Here is a 19,460-nt window from a genome sequence, read left to right as displayed (position 1 = left end):
TGGCGTTGTCTCTGCTGGACTTGTGGGAGCACCTATAGGATAATCACAACAGGGAAGGAGCACCCCAGCAGGGGGATGTCTGCAAAGGGTATGTAGCAAGCATTAGGCTACTTGGAAGCAAGCACGTCATGGTCTGTCGTTGAGATCCTAGAAAAGCAAAGTGCTTGAGGAAATTTAGTCTTAGAAGGCACAGTTGAGTCTGCTTTCGGATGGCTGAAGAAGAAAAACATCATGTTAATTATGACTGTAGGGCGTAGGTGGAATGGAGATTAGACCTTGTGTTAGGCCCGACAGGTACTAGGAACTGAATTGGAGTCCTCTGGAAAACAACCAAACCATCTCTCCAGTTTCTCCTTAAAATGTTGTCATGAACACTTCTGTTGATAGAATGTTGATAGAATTGGATGATGTGTTATTTTTTAATCTTTTTGGTTGGCACCACATATGGATGACTTCATTTCTGATTAATTTGGAGCACATTGGGAAGGGTCTGGGTTTTCCACTGGGTTTTCCTGCTGTCTTCCAAACCAAGTAATTAGCATGGGATTGAGGCTACTTGAGGTTATGAGAAGATTGATTGTCAGCAGGACCCTGGGAAGGCTCTTTAGCTATTGTATGATTTTGATTAATCTACTGATCTCTGAATATTGATTTACAGAAATAGAGAAGGAGATGAATCTCCTTCCTGGGATTCTACTGTAACAACATAGCATGTTAAGACTTGATAGGATGGGACACTCTATTCTAATCATATATCTAGAAAGCTACCAGCTTGCCCTTATACTCCTTGGGATTCCAAATTACTACACCTTTCTAGATAATGGAAAAGGTGAATTAGGTATGTAAACTCTCAGGAAAACAAAGTCACAACATACGTCTTAGTCATTCATTGCCTGGATTTATGGTGACACACATGAATGGGGATAGAGGGGTTTGTAGGCATATATTTTTTTACAACCTACTTTTATAAGGATTCAACCTTCCCTCTAGCCCACCAACCATCAGAGTTAGTGGAAAGGAAAGATTATTAGGATACGGGGGAAGTGAACCTGTTTAGAAACAGTTCTTTGGGGAGATTCCAATCTTTGTTGTTCTTAGTTTAGTCTACTAGCAAACACTGCACATGCATCAGCAGGTGCAGTCCAGTCCACTTGGCAGACACCACACACAGACTGGCAAGGGCGATTCAATTCAGAAGAAACCATGAGGGTCACCAACCAGCCTGAGTCTGAGGAAGTGCAAGAAGCCACAGAAATCACCAAGTTCTTTGGTGAGTTTTTCTCTATGAAGTCACCACAAGCAGAGCTCAGCATGCAATGTAAGGTGAACCAATACGCTTGTGCTGTCAGAGAAAACTATCGAGGTAGAGCAAAACGAACCAGTGCTGTCTGCTTTAGCAAAACAGCCTTTCACTTTTCTGCCCCAGCAAAACATCATTATAACCTAAGTCTCCACAGTAACCAGAAATTTACACATTATAGTTTGCTTTAATTATACTTATCTGACAATATCCCAAACATAAGGCTAAATGTTAGCTTATCTAAACCCTCACAAACTCTTGCTAGTAAATATGCTTGCTTCTTTTAGCAAATATTCTAAAATAATTTTAAAAGAAATTCTTAAATATGAGGCTCTAAGGAAAGAAAGAAAGAAAAAGACATGAAGAACAGATATAAAATGGGAAAATTAGGCAGATGTAGTGGTGAATTTCTTTAATCTCAGAACTAGGGAGGCAGAGACAAATGATCTCTGTGAGTCTGAGGCTAACCTAGTGTACATAGACTGTTCCAGTCTGTCTGTCTGTCTGTCTGTCTGTCTGTCTCTCCTCTCTGTGTATTTCCCCCCTCTCTCCCCTCCTTGCCTTCCTCTCCTTTTCCCTCCCTCTCTCTTTCTCTCTCTCATGATGTATATATGTATGCATGTGATTTTACTTTTTCATCTGCTTGGTCATGTGGTTCAAAATTGTATTCAGGATCTTTCTGAAGCCATATACCAAGTGCATATGAAATATCAGTTGTAACTTAGGGGTCTCTAATGCCCAGACTTCATGTTACAATAAAAATATAGCACAACCAACTTCTAATACCAAATTTTGGCTTTCCAGATTGTGTCTACATCAGGTGGTCAGTGGATAACTTAACTATGTGGGTCTTGGGTACTATGACCAATACCATTTCAGTGTTTTTAGCTGTAACTGGCTCTTCAGAGCAGCAGGTGTCCTGAGAGTAAATGTATGGATTTCACATTCTAGATTAGAAAAGCATGCTTAAATGTTTTGTGAAGTGAAAGTTTCTAGTTTCTTTGCAGGATCTGTTGTATCATGTGATGTTTTCCTGGAAGCTGTCTTATGAGAGAATGTTTTGCTGAAGCAGGCATGTAAGAGGGCATATGATATTTTATGGGAGTGAACACTTGAGAGGGTGCATGTTTACAAAGAATATAAATATAGTCTCACAGACAATAAGAGGATAATGGTATCTTTGTTTGCCATGCTGTGTCTTCATAGACAGAAAGGCACCAAAGAACTTCTCACAGTATTCAGGCTGCTTCTTCTCATTTTCATTGTCGGGAGTGGGGGAGCAGCCCCAGCAGGGTCTTCTTTCTTGCTGGTTCTTCTTGAGGCAGTCAGGGGAAAGAGTGTTGGCAGAGGGTAAGATTTTGTCTTATGAGATATGGGGGTAAGACTATTGTCTTATGAGATATTTAGGGTTGCTGTATAATAATTAAAATTGTACTTATCTACTGTAGAATGAAAAATTATAAAGGCCATTTTATGAAATATGTGTAGATTATTTTGCCCTTAGACCTGGGCAGAAAAATGCAAGTTCCAGAAAGCGGAACTGAATGTAAGATTTTCACTACCCCAGGACACATTCCGGGTGAAGGACATTGCCCCTGAATCAGAGGACACTTGCTGGATTACATTCCTCAAGCCTCAGGCAGCAGGCCCACCTGTGGGTGTGTGGGGGCCCCCTGAAGCAGGAAGACACATTCCTGACCATAAAAAATACAAGCCATCTAGGTGGGGCTGTGACTGGAGGAAGTGAGAAATATTTTGTAATGACAGTATAGGGGACAGTGACTTGGTAAGACTACATTTTTTGAGAAAAATGATTGTACTGAGTAATTTCCATGGCTATTAACCTTTCAGGGTGGGTTTCTCTGGAATGTTTCACTATTCTTATGTTATGTATCCTTGGCAACCCCTCACTCCCTCCCCACTCCCCTGGTTTGTGGTTTTGCTCTTTAAAAGACCCCTTACCCATCACTCTGGGCCAAACCTTGCTCTTCAGAGAGAGAGCTTGTGGTTTGACCGCCAGCCAATTTCCCTAATAAAGCCTCTGCTGATTGCATCCAGGTATGGTTTCTTGTGATCTTTGAGTGGTCGTGATTTCCTGAGCCTTGAGGAAGGGTCTCCCGAGTATGGGGGTCTTCACTATGTCTAATTGATTTAAGTCTACTGTAGCTGACCTGCCTTCTATGTTCCTCTGAGGCCAGAAACTGCAGTCTCTGGCATTTAGCACCCCATCCTAAAACAGCAGGAGATCAAGTAAAGGATTAGTTGCTAGAGCCTTTTCCCTTTTGTCCAGATGCCTCTTGCTTGTCAGACTAGGGGGAAGTTTGGAGCAATAAACTTCTATTGAACCAGAAGAGAATAATGCTCACAGAAGGAAAAACTTTTACATAGGCAAATACGTATAAACTCACATAAGTTCACATACAGACTCATGATTCACGCATGTGCATTTATACATTTCCAATCAAACCAGTTGGGCTCAGCTTGCATGCATTCTCACAATTACATGCGTACACACACACACACACACACACACACACACACACACATCTGTACTTATATATGCATATGCAGAAAAAGACCAAGGACTGGTACAGAAAGAATTCACTCATTCTGGATGAAAAATGAACTTCAATCTTTATTGCATAGAGAATGAAAAAGCTTCTACCATTTTAATGCTAAATGAATTAAACCCAAGTTTGTAAGAAGAAAGCTTTGTTCCTTTTAATAAGACTAAGCCTGCCTTGCTATTAAGAAAGGACCTGTTCTGTCCCATGGTCAGGAGAAGCCTGCCTGCTCCTTCTGCTCTCTGCAGCTTCTTTTTTCCTCTTTCCCTCTGCATTCTGCATATTGCTCTCTTCATTTTTTATGTTACCTATAGTTTCTAAGTTATTCCACTCTGCATTCTTCTTTTAATCTTGCTCTTTCCTCCTGCTCTGATGTCACAATAATGCTCTTACTCTCAATGCCTTTCTCCCAATGCTAGATCTATCTAAAAAGTTCTCTTGTGTCCAGACTAAAAAAATTATCCTCAGTTCTGTTCTAAAAAGTTCTGTTCAGATCTGTCTAGAGTGTTCTGTCTAAAAAGTTCTCCTCAGCCCAGTTCTGGCTCTTCTCTTTGTCCTCAGAACTTATACATCTTTCAGAATACATGATCACATGGTAAAAAGTTCACCATAAATTTACACAAAATTCAAATCATACATTGAAATGGAAGTATACAACAGAGAATGTTTACATGCATATCTATTAAGAGTAATTATCTAGCTAAATATTCATCACCTGTCACAGCTCCACAGGTTTATTGAGAGTTAAAAACCATAAGTAAGTTATTAATGAAGTTTTGTATAAACTCAGTCAATATTTTATCTTCTGTCCTAGCATTCTGTCCTATAATAAATTGTTAGTTCTCTTTTAATGACCTTTGGTTAATGGTTTTACAACCTCTTAGAATGTGCTCTGAGCAGTAGAAAGTCTGCTTACTTTCAGAAGCAATTAACTGGTGACATATGGGAGACTGGCAAAGTTCTCACTGCAGTTTTGACTATCAGAGAAGGACCTAATAGCAGTCCCATTGTAAAAGAGCTTAATAAACACTGATATAATTTTAGGAATTCTTATAGGATCATCATTAAGAATTAAGAAGTCATTTATTTGTCTACATAGCATCACTACAAGACAGTACATCTTTGTAGATCTGCAGAGATCTGCTCAAAAAGAGTGGGCTAATACCTAGTGATTGTGATACATGTTTAATAACAGGAAAAGCATATTAATAGCAGGAATCTTTCCTAAAATGCCTGGGCCTTGCTTACCAGAGTTTCATTATAGATTTTAATCTAAGGTGCTCTTCTCAGGAAGTTCACCTGCTAGTTATTAGCTTGTCCTACGATGGCTCCTGACATTCTGTGGACTCATTCTGATTCAGTGGAGCCTTGAGGTTTCTTCTGGATTGAGCTACTGCTACTGATTTGTGCATAGTGTTTGCAATTGGACTGGATTGCCACTACTGATTCATGCTTGGAACTGCCCCAAAGAACTACTTCTAAATAGGTCTACATCCCTCATTTCCTATTAACCTTTCTTCTTACCTACCTTTGGTTGGTGGGCTAGAAGGGAGGTTGAAGCATTAAAGAACCCTTATTAAAGTATGTTTTGAAAAATCTAAGCCTACAGCTTTGACACAAAAAATTAACTAAAATATTTTAACTAAATATATCATACTCAGAAATGAAAACAATTGTATAAAAGTAACTGTTTATTCAACATTCTATAGAACTATGGTATCAAGTGCCCTAAAGGGATGTGGAGAAGGCTAGGCAAGCTTCCCTGTGGTCCAGCCTCTATCCAGCACTTACCCCTTTTCTCCAACCCCTGAAGAACATCATAGAATTTATAATAGAGTAATCATATAGTTTATAAAATATTTCATTGATCTTATATAAAAATAGATATCTTTAAGAAACAACAAAGTCTTATGAAGGAACAGGAAATATTTCAGCTTAAGCATCTTCTTGTGGGAGGAGATTCCACTTTATGGAAGAATCTAGTTCTTCCTCAAAGCCATCCAGCTCCTGCTCCTTGGAGAGCTCTAAGAACACCTGGATGGGATGGACGAGAAAGAGAGATGTCACATGTAGCTGCAAGCAAATCAGAGTAGCAAATTTTGTGTCTGCATTTTGTGGGTGGTAAATTCATTACCACTGACCCACCTGCTCCAGGGTAGACTGAGAGAGGCTGTACTCCTCCAGGTCAAAGGTCTGCTTAACTGTATAAGGAGAAATGCATTTAGGAGTATGTATATTTTCTTATATAGATAGTCTCATAAGCCAACAGCAGGCACACATAATTAAAATGTTAATTATGTTGTGATAAATCCACTCAGTTAAAATACATCAACACAATTAATTACTTTGACTGGGGGAACACTACTTGTACTAGGCCTACATGCTGGATACTTTCTGGATTCTGGGTTTAAGGGAGAAATGGGAATGAAAAATGTTCTTTTCTTGTGCATGAGTCACTGGGTTTGCATATTGACATAGGAAGATGCAGACGAAAGATGCTTGAATCAGGCTGCTTTGGAAGATTCTAGAGAAGCATATCTGAGGTTGGCTGGGGAGAGAATAGCTTTATGCACTCTTTCTAAAAGACACTGAAGAGTCCCACGATTGAACTTGGACCCTTCCTTGTCAACCAGAATAGAATGTGAAGGGCATGGAATAGGATTGGAGCCACACCACAACTAGAAACAGTTTTTTTTTCCCCAGTAAATAACATAATCCTGTGGTTCACAATGTAATCAAATATCCTGCAACAGTTTCCCTTTCATTGTTCCTTTCCCCTCCCCTCCCCTGTCCCCTTTTTTTTCCCTTCCCTTCCTTTTCTTTTCCTTTCTTTTTTCTTTTCCCTTTCTTTCCCTTCCTTTTCTTTCCTTCCCTTTCTTTCCCTTCCTTTTCTTTCCTTTCCTTTCCTTCCCTTCCCTTCCCTTCCCTTCCCTTCCCTTCCCTTCCCTTCCCTTCCCTTCCCTTCCCTTCCCTTTCTTTTCTTTTCCTTTCCCTTTCTGAGACAATGTTTTACTTTGTAGCTTTGGCTGGCCTGGCATATGTGGTAATCCTCTTGCTTAATCCTACAGTTAGAGGCATGAGCTACTATGCCTAAAGGTCAATTTCTTGATATACTAAGGGAATAAAACAGTATATTAATCCATAGAAAATTTGCTTAAAAATTAAAGTAACATATGCATCAGTATTTCAAAAGAAAGTGTTTACTTAAATGTAGCAAAGTTTGACTTAGACTATTTTTATATATATATATATATATATATATACGCATACGCATACGCATACGCATACATATACATATACATATACATATACATATACATATACATATACATATACATATACATATACATACATATACATATGCAAAGACATGCCCAAAACCCAGAAAGTGGAAGTAAAATCTGCTTTCATTTCTATTCCCCCACCATACTCAGTCATTATCTCCTTGGTATTGTGCTTCTAAAATTCAATTTAAGATTTAAGTTTTGATCTTAATGTATTATGAAACATTTCATTTCTGTTATGGGCATAGATTATTATATGATTTAGAATAATTTCCTCCCCAGGGTCTTAACTGTCTGAGGCATGGTTCTTACCCTTCTCTAACTTGAAGAAAGCTTGGGATAAAGGTTGCACATCTTCCACTGGTAACTTGTAAACCATCAGAGGAGAGTACCTGGGGTCAGAGGGAGGACACATCAGCTAAGGCACATGTAAACTAACTACAACTCACTGCCCAACTGTTACTATTTTTTAATCAGGACCAAGAATTGTTAACAACAGATCTACTCTCTTATCCTTTTTGTTTGTTTATGTTATGTATGTACATGTGTTTGTGTGTATGTGGATACACACATATGCTAATGTGTGTATATGGGTGTGCATGCACACTTGGAAGCATCCACACTTGGGCATCATTCCTAAGACATTATCTATGATTTTGCTTTGGTTTTTGTAGAGTCAGGACTGCAGTCTCCCAAGCAGGCTGGTAGACCAGTGAGCCCAGGGATTTTCCTTCTCATGCCCGTTATCAAACCTTTAAGTGCAGGATAGAGTCACGGTGGCTCAATGCTGCCCCGCTGATGTGCAGGGTGGCATTGGCTGTGGGCTCAGTGGTACAGAGCTGATCTGTAGAGAGTGATGGTGCCTGTGTAGTCAATACTGCACAGCTGACCTACAGAGCTCTTTCATCTTGTATAACTGACACACACTCATTTCCCTCCTCCTAGCCACTGGAAAGCTACATACACCTTGAGTTCCTAAGGATTTGACTATTTTAGATACTTTGCAAGTAGAACCATGTAGCATTTATTTTGATGTGATGAACTTATTTGCTTAGTGTGAAATTCTCACAACTGTATATTGCAGCGGAGTAAGAGTGGAGGGTGAATATGATCAAAATACATTATCTGAAATTCTTAATGAATTAATAAAATAACATTTATTCATATGTTAGTTGGTACTTGGGCTATTTCCATGTTTTCTGTTTTGAAGATACCTGTTCAGTGAACATGGGGGGAACAGGCATCTACTTGAGATGTTTATTTCAACTCTTCAGATATATACCAGGAGTGGGTTTTGTTTTTGTTTTTGTTTTTGTTTTTGTTTTTGTTTTTGTTTTGTTTTGTTTTTGGTCAATTGATAGTTATGGTCATTATGCTTCAGCAGGTGAGCAATTCTGTATTTTCACCAATAGAATACACATATTCTGGTTCTCCCATATGCTTGCCAATAGCTGCCTTCATTTTAAAAGGTAATTATTCATCATACTCTTTGTGAGGTGATCACTCATTGTGGTTTAGATTCATATTAGCCTGGTTAGAAGTGACACAGCATTTTTAATATACTTGTAAGATATTTGTATGCTTTCTCTGGAGAAATGTCCACTCATTTTGAAAATCAAATTATTAGGTTTGGGGATTATTTTGTTTGCTTTTTATATTATCCGTTTCTTACATTCTTTTGGACACAGATCCATATCAGATACAGAGTCTGATACTGTTTACTAGGTTGCTCCTTTACCTTGTTGACTGTTTCTTTTGCTGCATAGAAGAAGCTTTCCAGTTGATGTAATCCTATTTGTCTAAGTTTTTATGGCCTCTGACTTTGGTACTGTATCCATGAATTTATTCTCAAAACCAATGTCTCACAGGTTTTATTTTATTTTATTTTTTAATTGATAGTTTCTACTTCAAGTTTCAGGTAAGTACCAATGGGTTTTCAGTTGGTTTTTTAAATATGGTCCAAGTTTGGATCCAGTTTCCTTCTCTTTCTTTCTTCCTTCCTTCCTTCCTTCCTTCCTTCCTTCCTTCCTTCCTTCCTTCTTTCTTTCTTTCTTTTCTTTTCTTTCTTTCTCCCTTTCTCGATTTCTTGCTTTCTCTCTCTCTTTTTTTTGTTGAAGATTATCTTTTCTCTCTATTGTGTTTTCTTGTCACTCAAGCTTAAGATAAAAAATGAGCAGATAAGCATGGCTTTATTTATGAGGTCTCTATTCTCTTGTTTGTCCACATGTCTTTTTTTACACAAATGCCATACTGTTGAATTCACAAGGAGGATTGGTGGGAGAGTAAAGTCAGAGGATTTGTACTCTTGGATCCTTGAGTGGAGGTGACTAGGTAAGCTTAGATGCTAATATGATAAGCCTGACTTGCCTTTGGCCTTACTGTTGAACTGAACACTGGAACTGGGCTTCTTCCTTTTTTCAAGCTCTGAAACTATCAATTTCTTAATGTTACATACGGGAGTGGAAATCTAGATGACTGCTGAGTGCCAATCACACTCCTCTTACCCCATCATATTCACCAGAGAAGAATGTAACTTCTGACAAAGAGACAAGGAATTCATTACCATGTAATGTCAGTAACAGAGATTTAATAAGTAACTTTTTTTTTAGATAAATGTGGACATCGTAGAGGCTTAGAGTATATTTCATAATATACTTTCTCACAGCATATGGGGCAACCATTCTTATATATTGCTCATTTTTTACATCTTCATTGTATATTTATGTTTTATTATGGGCTGTACACTGAGTCACAGTACTGTTTAAAAGGCCAGACTCTCACAAAACAGTTTTGGAATCCTTGTGTGTGTGTGTGTGTGTGTGTGTGCTTGCCAGAGCATGCCTATGAAGAGATCGGATATTAACTTTGTGTGTTTTTCTCTATTGTTTTCCACCATATTTTTCAAAAAAAGGTTTGTAAGTGAACCTGGATCTCTCTAGTTCAGCTAGACTAGCTGGCCAGCAAGAAAGCAAGATTTACTTGTCTCCACTATTGGTGTAGGGATTACAGGGCTGTTCAATCACACTGGGATTTTTTAGGTGGGTGCTGAGTAACCAAATTCAGATTCTCATGCTTGCATAGTAAACACTTAACCCTGAGTTACCTTCTAGCTTCTCAAACATAGTATTTTAATGACAATCTTGACCCTGAAAAGTCTTTGGAAGGAAGAGATAAGATGATATAAGTCAAGGATGGTCCATAGCACATAGTAGGGCCACAAGACACAGTACATCTGCTTTTTACATCATCTCTACCTCCTCTTGCTTTCCATCAAGTATTTGTTGAGTAAATTTTCTGCCAAGCTTCCTTTCATCTGACTACAAACCAGTATAACTGACGGGGGAAACCAACATTTGGTATCAGATCAAAATCAAAGACCAACTTTACCTTTCCTGCCTAGCAGCCTGGGGAAAAAGTCTGAGCACCTCCGTGTTGAGCGGTTCCACCTGCTCAAGAGACTTCACCTTCATCTCCAGCAGGTAATCTTTGCCAAATTTGCTTTTGAGATGTTGGATGGATCCAATACACCTGGGAATTGGAGAAAGCTGTGTTCAGAATAGGGAAAGGAAAGCAAGTGGGACAGTGTTTGAAACCCCCAGCTTGCTACCAGGTCTATCTTAGGGTCCTTGTTGTTAACTGGGGTCTAGCAATTGTAGCCATCACATTTATTTCCTTGTCTACAGGCAAAACCTTCTAGACACACACTGCAAGAATGAGTGTGGTCTCAAGACACATACTCACCTCAGCCTTCCAGACACCAGGATGGCCACTCGGTCACACAGAGCCTCGGCCTCTGCCATGTAATGGGTGGTCAGCAGGGCGCCCCTGTCTGTATTTTTTATGATGGCCCTGATTGCTTGCCTATATTGTCAAGACAACATTCACAATTTAGAAAGGAGTGTAATAAGTAAGAAAAGGACAGAGAAAGAAAGCATGTGTTGTAAAAGAGCTCTTGCAGAATACAGTATTTATTATGAGCTTGTACGAAGAGGGAAATTCCATCAAAACAGGCATGCACATGGGGCCAGAATGTTGTAAAATTCAACAGTGTCACCCAAGCCAGCAGAAGAAAGTCATTGCAGAACAAATGATAGCTTTTACAACTTACTGAGAACCACTGTTCTCATGCCTAGCACCAGACACTTGATTGTGGTGCAAAAGTTCCTGTACCAACCCAGAGACACCTGCGCTGCTCTAGAACACACAGTGAGTGGCTTGAGTCTAACGCTATGTGTGCTTCCTTCCTCAGAAATGTTTGAGAAATATTCTTAGAGAAATGCTATTTTGCAGACCATCGATTTTACTAAGGGTGTTGATTTTACTAAAGGTGGTTTTGTTTTCCACATACATAAAAAGTTTTACGATATACATTTATAATTCTTTCTGTGTGTTTTATGTGCCTGTGTGCATGTGGCCATGTGTGTGTAGGTGCCCTTCTAGGTGTGGGCTCAAACCCAGTGGCAGCATCTCCTCACCATATTTGCTGCTGCCCCTCAGGATCCAGCCCGGTGGATGGCTCATCCAGAAGCAATATAGATGGGTTCCCCAGTATGCTCAGCACAAAGCACAGCTGCAACAAGAGGGACAGCCCATGTGTCCATGAGGACAGCCTCAAGTCCCCCCCCCCCCAGGTATGCTTGAAGCCCTTCCCTCTGAGCCCTGCCTATACCTTTCTCTTCACTCCCTCTGAGAGCGTCTTCACAGGAGACTTCAGCTGGTCCTGCAGCTTGAGCGCATCCACCAACCTGAAGAGAGACAGCAGAACATCAATATCCTTTCTGTGATGAAGAGAGAAGATGGGAGGGTGGGGCAGTAGGCCTGGGCAAGATTGAGGAGTAGGGCCCATAGGTCAAATTCTGAAGTGTGTGTGTGTGTGTTTTAGCGGGGGGTGAGGGGGGGGAAGGTGATATTGCTGGCTGAGGTGAGCCCTCCTCAATCAGTACCATGTCATGCCGTAGAATTCAAATAGTTAATCTATAATCAATACTTTAAATTTTAGTATTTTCAATAAATTTTACCAATATATTCCCCCTTTACTGTATTTAAAGACAGAAAAAAAAAAAAAAAACTTGAACACTTAACACCCCTCAAACAGGAAAGCTAATTCCTAATCGTAAATCTGCCCAGCGTCTTGAGCATTTCACCTCAAGTTTTATGTGAATACTGTCACCACCCTTTCTCTCTGACCTACTCCTGTTCTAGGTGCACCCCCACCCATGTACCTTGTGATGGCGATGGTAGCATGACTTCTGCTCAGGCCCTTCACTGCAGCAAATACCTCCAGGTGTTCCCTCACAGTGAGGTTGGGCCACAGAGCGTTCTCCTGAGGACAGTACCCCAGGAACTCTAAGGTGTCCCCTTCACCACTCCCTTTCAGTAGCACCTACAGATAAAAGTTCATCACTAGAGTGGACATGACACACAGCCACAGGGAGTCCTTCTCAAGCACTTAGTTTCTATATAAGTGTGCATATGAGTTTACTCTCCTGTGTATTGCATTCATCACTTCAATCATCTTGAACAGAATCTTATCGGTTATAAAGCTGTAACATCTGACAATTTTTCAAATAAAATGCCACCTACCTGCCCAGCTGTGAACTTTGTGTCTCCACTTATCATTTTAAGAGATGTACTTTTGCCAGCTCCATTGTGTCCCAACAATCCTAGAATCTCACCTGAAACACGGGAATTATATTGAACATAAATTTACAGTAAAATTAAACATAAAACATAGTCTGAATTCTCACTGTCTGATATATGTCATGTGATACGTTTTATACATTGTATCCCATTTAACTGTCACAACAATTCCCCCCCCCCCCCAAAAAAATCACAATTTCTTCTTTCATTCTTGGTGATAAAAAGTCTCAAGGATGAGGTATTTTCCAAAGATTACATTAATGGAAATTAGAGAGCCATTCTTAGAAACTAAGAGTGTCTGATTCTGCTTCCTGGGATCTTAAGCCTTTGGTAGTAATGATAAAAATTTAGTCCCCCCCAACATAAGCCTTCAGTATATGCTGCTGCAATCCTCCAACCCCCAACCAATTCTCTTTAAAAAATAATAAACATTAGGATATCAGTTGTGTGAGTATAAGAGAAAATTTAATGACTTTCATGGGCCATATAGTAGTGTTGGTTACTATGTAGATACGGTTGGGTCCTTGTTCTTGGGTGAATGAATATATTTAAAAATGAAATTTATAAAGGAGTTGGCAGGATACTCTGGTGAGGGGTCCACATGTGACTAAGCAGATAGTGTGTGAAAGTTTTTCCTCAGGGACCAGGAAATAGTTCAATAGTTTCAAAAGTTGAGCCAACTATTGAAAACGGCGTGTCTAACCTTTCCTGACACAGAACGAGACATTTCTGGTGGCTATCTTAGCCTTCTTCTTGGAAAGGCAATGTTTCCTCTTCCCTGCATATTCTTTTCGTAGGCAGCTGGCAACAATGACTGGTTTCTGTAAATGAGAAGAATATCAAGTCAGGCTGTTCTCTCCACTGACTTTGAATAAGCTGTATCCCTTATACTGCTTTAACTCTGCATCAAAGAGATCCTATTTTAGCCCTCGTCTTTGGAGAGAATTCGATGTTCCTCCCCTACAAAGACATTTACCAAGAAACACACTTTTATAGAGCCTGCCTGACTCCCCAAACATGCAAAAAGATATGAAAAGCACCAGTGTGCCTTATGTCGAATACTGTACATTCTCACTAGAAACAGTGACATTTGTCAATATACTCTCAGTTTCTCAGTCTTTCATGACTTCAGTGATTTCACCTGTATTCTGTTTTTAGTTTATACTAAGGAATTGGTAGCGTTGAGTTTCAATTTTGCTCATTTAGATATAAAGAAGATGGCAACATTCTAAAACAATGACTCTCTTTTGTTACAATAAAGGGAATGAAGTATCATTATAGAACCAGTCTGGTAGAGCAGTTGCTTTAATGAGCACATATTTGCATTGTTTGGTAAGCTAACTACTTTGTGTGCTTACCTCATCAAAACTGGTGGATACCAAGGCATTTGCTGTTCTCATTCTCTCCATTTGAACATCTTCATCCTCATTATCTGGCTCTTCTGGGTTTTGATACACATCATTGTTTCTTGGAGAAATTCTACATCAAAACCACCCATTAATAATTGGCTTGTGGCTTTTATCTTTGTATCAACAATGATTCATTGTTCAAAACCCATTCTCAGGTAGACTACAAGATGAGAAATGCAGCATGTTTCCCTTTGCTGCAGTCTGCACTCATTCTGTGTGACTCCCTTTGCTCTGGTCAACAGCATTACCATGCATGGGAACCATTACTCTTTACCTATCTTCCATTCTACTCAGCTATGAGAAGATTACTTTTCAAAGCTAGAGGATAGTTCAGAAATAATCTAAAAAATCCTTTTAAAAATAGCATAGCCCAACAATGTAAGCTGTCATGTTCTCATGAGGGAAATGGGCCAGAGTATTTAAAATCAGTACTGTTTCAGAAAATAGGATACTGTGACTACTCCTTCAAAGATGGAACATCTGTTTCATCCCCTTCCTCAAAGCTCAAGAAACAACAGGAAGGAGTGGACAGAAGGAATGCAAGAACCAGAGGATGGGGAGGAGTGCAGTGAAATGTTCTCTGGTTACGACACGGTGTTGCACACATGAACATGTGCAGCAGCTGTGGTTACCTGCATAAGACATACACAATATTAACTCAATTAAGTGAGCTCTAGGCTCACTCTTTGGTCTGGAAGAGCCTTGCTTAATCCCAAGAGCATCCTGAATCCCTGTGGAAGTCTTTCAAGGCCCCCAAACTAACCAGCTTGGAACCCTGCCCCACCAAACCCTTCCAAGATGGTTCCACCTGAGACACAGCCTGCAGAGGTGAGCTGCTCATTGTCTCCTGAGCTCCATTGTTTATCTCTGGACTTGCTCTTTGGTTTTGAAAACCCTTATAGGACCCCAAGAGCCCCCTACACCATGAAGGCCTGTGGAGCCCCAAGAACACCCAACTTGGAAATTGTCTCACAAATTCCTTGCCCGTGGGATTGGCCTAAGGCACAGCTAGTAGAGTCAGGTACCTACATTGTCTGGCCCACAGCTCTTCCCACCTGAAGCCCTGCTGCCATCAGGATAATCCAGCTAATACCAGGGAAAACCAGATGCCTAAAGGACAGTGTAAGAAAACAATCAACAAGATTCAGGGCAATATGGTACCACTAGAGCCAAGCTATTCTGCTACAACAAACCCTGGAGATCTTAATAAAACTGAAACACAAGAAGAGGATATGAAATCTAATCTTTTAAAGATGATAGAGGCCTTTAAATAGGACACGAATAAATCTCCTAAGGAAATACAAGAAAATACAATTAAACAGGTAAAGGATATGAATAAAATTGAAATGGATCTGAAAATGGAGGTAGAAGCAATAAAGAAAATACAAATTGAGGCAATCTTGGAGATGGAAAACCTAAGAAAGAGAACAGAAATTATAGGCTTAAGCATCACCAACAGAATACAAGAGATGGAAGAGAGAATCTTGGGTATAGAAGATATGATAGAAGTCAATATATAAGTCAAAGAAAATGCAAAATCTAAAAAGTCCATGGCACAAAACATCCATGAAATCTTGGACACTTTGAAAAGACCATACCTAAGAATAATAGGAAAAGAAGAAGGGGGAAGATTCTCAGCTAAAAGACCCAGAAAACATCTTCAACAAAATCACAGAAGAAAATTTCCCTAACCCAAAGGAAGATATGCCTATAAATGTATAAGAAGCTTATAGAACACTGAACAGATTGGACCAGAAATGAAAATCCTTCTGCCACATAATCATCAAAACACTAAATATACAGAACAAAGAAAAACTGCAAGGGAAAAGGTCAAGTAATGTATAAAGGCAGACCTATAAGAATTATACCTGATTTTTCAACTGAGATTCTAAAAGCTAGAAGGGCCTTGACAGAGGTCTTATAGATGCTAAGAAACCACAGATGTCAGCTCAGAATATTATACCCAGAAAAACTTTCACCATAAATGGAGAAACCAAGATATTCTATGACAAAATCAAATTTAAACAATATATTTCCACTAAACCAGCCCTACAGAGGATACTAGAAGGAAAACTCCAACCCAATGAAGCTAACTATACTCAAGAAAACACATGAAATACATAATTCCACACCATTAAAACCAGAATGAAGTAATCTATACCTGGAAAAAATAGCATGGTATGTACTCACTTACAAGTGGACATTAGCCATAAAAGAAAGGATAACCATGCTACAATCCACAAACCCAAAGAAACTATAGGGCCCAAGGGAGGCAACTGGGTTAGGAGAGAGGGTGAGAAGCAGAAAAGTGACGGGATCAGGTGTGGGGAGGGGAGTGGGAGAGGGCTGGGAGAGAGAATGGAAATCAGTGGGGGAATCTCTGGGACTAGCTGGAGACTTGGGATGGGGGAGGCTCCTGGGAGTGATGAATGATACATACTCATTTTTAAGTGGATATTAGCCATAAAGCACAGGATAACCATGTTATAATCAACAGACCCAAAGAAGCCAAATAACAAGGAGGGCCCAAGGGAGGATGGTTAAATCTTTCTTAGAAGGGGAAAAACAATAGATACTGGAGGTTGATGGAAGGAGAGAACTGGGTAGAAGAGGAGATGGGAAAGGGAGTGGGGCAGGGTGATAGGTCACCCTGCAGGCCATATGTAGGGCGAGCAGGGGAGAGAGAAGGGATATCAGCAGTGGGGAAGGGGGAGGCAATCTCTAGGACATGCCTGAGTCCTGGGATGGGGGAGGCCCCAGAGGATCTAAGGGGGTGACTCTAGCTGAGATTCCTAGCAGTGGGCTATATGGATCCTGAAGAAGCCATTTCTTGTAGTCAGACAGGACTCCCAGGGGAGGGATAAGGACAACCCACCCACAAAACCTTTGATCCAAAATATATTTTTGCCTATATACAGGGACCAATGACAGCATTCTTTTAACTACCTCTCTATTCAAATCAATAGCTTTTTAGTTCCAGCCCCATTGCACCTCCTGTCAGAGACTTTCCTGTCAGCAGTGTGAGTCTGTTTCTGCCTCTGCATCACTGTCTTCTTTGGCTTGTGTATCTGAGCCTCTGTTAGCATCAGTACATCCTTCTGCCACAGTCTATCCTAACACAGTGGCTTAGGGTTATTAATTGGCTTGTTTATGTGTGAAAGAAAAAAAAACCCAGAATATTGATGGATGAACAAAATAACCCCCAGTTTGATTTCTTCCTACCTAAAGATGGGATCCTTCCTCATGGTTTTCTTTCCAAACTTCCATTCCAGACATCGAAGGGTAAAAATAAAAATGAAAACATGAAGGAAAGGCTGGAAGAGAGAGAGAGAGAGAGAGAGAGAGAGAGAGAGAGAGAGAGAGAGATGCATTAGAAAGCATGAAACAATCATTGTCTTGGTATGAAGTAAACTAGGAATAATTCTTGACAAGAATTATATTCAATAACTATTTAAATTTCCAGCATCCTCCTTGGCACATTTGGAAATCATTCATTTTCATTACAAATCAGCTCTAATTATGGGCTATAATTTTTTCCATCACAGGTACAAATGTTCTTAATATTTGGCAAGTAATTATCTTGTCAGTTAATCTTTATAAAAATAGTTGTCTCTGACTTTACATACATTATATTTGTATGTATTATGAAAAATTTGTCTCTACATTAGTAAAAATACAGCATGGCAATGAATTAACATTGTTGAGTATGTTTTAGAACCCAGTAAAAAGAACACATCCTTACAATGAGGAATACCAGGAATGGCTCTATAAGTGGTCCTTCTTCAAAGACTTGATATATGATAAGCTAGAAAAGAAAAATAAAGTAGTTAAATAGGAAAATTTCATTTCACAGATTTTCTTTTTATTGTTAGGAATATGAATTGGGCTGGAGAGATGGCTCAGTGGTTAAAAGCATGGACTGTTCTGCCAGAGGTCCTGAGTTCAATTCCCAGCAACCACATGGTGGCTCACAACCATCTGTAATGGGATCCATGATGGGTAAGAAAGGCATTCTTGGCAGAACAACCTAAGACAGGCTTAGTCTTGTTTATGAAATAAAAAAGGGAAAGAGGCAGAGAGCTTTTGGGGCTACTTGGCAAGAATCTGACATTAGGCTAGAACAAAGAAGTAATTTTAGGCAGGAATCTAAATATTAGGCCAGAACAAGGAAGTAGGCTTCAGACTTAAAAATGACTTTGGGCTAGGATAGGGAAGTTGCCTCAGATATTTTGGTCATCCTGATAAGCCTGATAAGTGATCGTGCGAGTGTTCACGGAATTTTGTTTATTGCCTTGCTTGTTTTTTGACTATTTGTGTTTATTATCTTTCTTCTTCCTTGACTATTCACATCTATTGCATTGCTAGTTCCTCAACCTAGAACTGACCTTCATACTTGCATGTAATTAAACTGGTATAAAAGCAAAAAGGAGAAGGGGGATGGAAGAGGGAGTTTCTAGGGTGGGGAAAGGGGGAAAGGGGATGGCATCTGAAATGTAAATAAATAAAATGTCCAATAAAAAGGAAAAAACCAACAAAACAAACAAACAAAACAAACAAATGAACAACAACAACAACAAAAACCACAAAGGAATATAAATTGGCCCTTAGTCTCAGTGGCATTTTCCCAAGTGCACTAGAAATTTCAGGCAAGTGTTTATTCTGACATGTGCACTGAGGAGCGGGTATCCCTGGCCTAAGAGATTTCATCTGAAGCAATAAGTTTCATTGATCAGGTGGTGAGAGAGGATCTGGGTTATATTGAAGCAGCCTCCTCAAATAATGAGAAGCCTACTTTTAGCTTTATTCCACAGAACTCCAGACACTTCCTATGGCCCCTGCTTCTTACATGAATCCTCCTTTTCATTCCTCCACCTCATTGGTACCTCTTTCCTATGCCCAGCAACTTTTGTCTTCTTACAGAGGCACAGACATCATATACAAAGAAGGGAATTTATTTATATAGGATGCTTCTCCAACCCCCCCAAAATCACGAAGCTTAACATAATTTTATTCACATCCATTGGAAGCTAAGTAAGCCTAGAAACATGAAAGACATAAAATGACTGTGAACACAGTTCTGTTTCCTACCACCTAGTCCTATTCATCTCCATGTGATAACCAGGGGTCAGTTGTTCTACTAAACGTCAAGCAGAACAGACCTGTCCCGTCTGGGAGAAAAATCCACTGGAATCCTCATGCATGTTCTGCAAGTTCTAGAGACCTATGAAAAAGTCAAACTTTCATAAACTGTCATGAGTGCCAG

The 19,460-nt window shown here is 39.7% G+C and overlaps 1 protein-coding gene across 4 annotated transcripts in view; it reads right to left on the bottom strand.

The window, feature by feature from the left end:
* Positions 1-3,915: 3,915 nt before the first annotated feature.
* Positions 3,916-19,460, bottom strand: part of LOC117710758 (ABC-type organic anion transporter ABCA8B) — a 71,037-nt gene continuing 55,492 nt past the window's right edge. For all 4 annotated transcript variants that reach the window (XM_034505937.2, XM_076935542.1, XM_076935543.1 and 1 more), the window contains 13 exons: positions 17,940-18,002; positions 17,420-17,511; positions 14,147-14,267; positions 13,492-13,609; positions 12,732-12,823; positions 12,371-12,531; positions 11,818-11,893; positions 11,624-11,718; positions 10,890-11,009; positions 10,536-10,676; positions 7,461-7,540; positions 6,010-6,065; positions 3,916-5,898 (listed from right to left, as the gene is read on the bottom strand). In XM_034505937.2, coding sequence (XP_034361828.1) covers positions 5,800-5,898; positions 6,010-6,065; positions 7,461-7,540; positions 10,536-10,676; positions 10,890-11,009; positions 11,624-11,718; positions 11,818-11,893; positions 12,371-12,531; positions 12,732-12,823; positions 13,492-13,609; positions 14,147-14,267; positions 17,420-17,511; positions 17,940-18,002 — 1,314 coding nt within the window. In that variant the 3' untranslated portion in view covers positions 3,916-5,799. The remainder of the gene's footprint in view (positions 5,899-6,009; positions 6,066-7,460; positions 7,541-10,535; positions 10,677-10,889; positions 11,010-11,623; positions 11,719-11,817; positions 11,894-12,370; positions 12,532-12,731; positions 12,824-13,491; positions 13,610-14,146; positions 14,268-17,419; positions 17,512-17,939; positions 18,003-19,460) is intronic.

Source organism: Arvicanthis niloticus, chromosome 6 (genome assembly GCF_011762505.2).
Source record: "Arvicanthis niloticus isolate mArvNil1 chromosome 6, mArvNil1.pat.X, whole genome shotgun sequence".
Classification (NCBI taxonomy): Eukaryota; Metazoa; Chordata; class Mammalia; order Rodentia; family Muridae; genus Arvicanthis; species Arvicanthis niloticus.
Note: the sequence above shows the minus strand (reverse complement) of the source record. Positions and strands in the feature narration are given on the sequence as shown.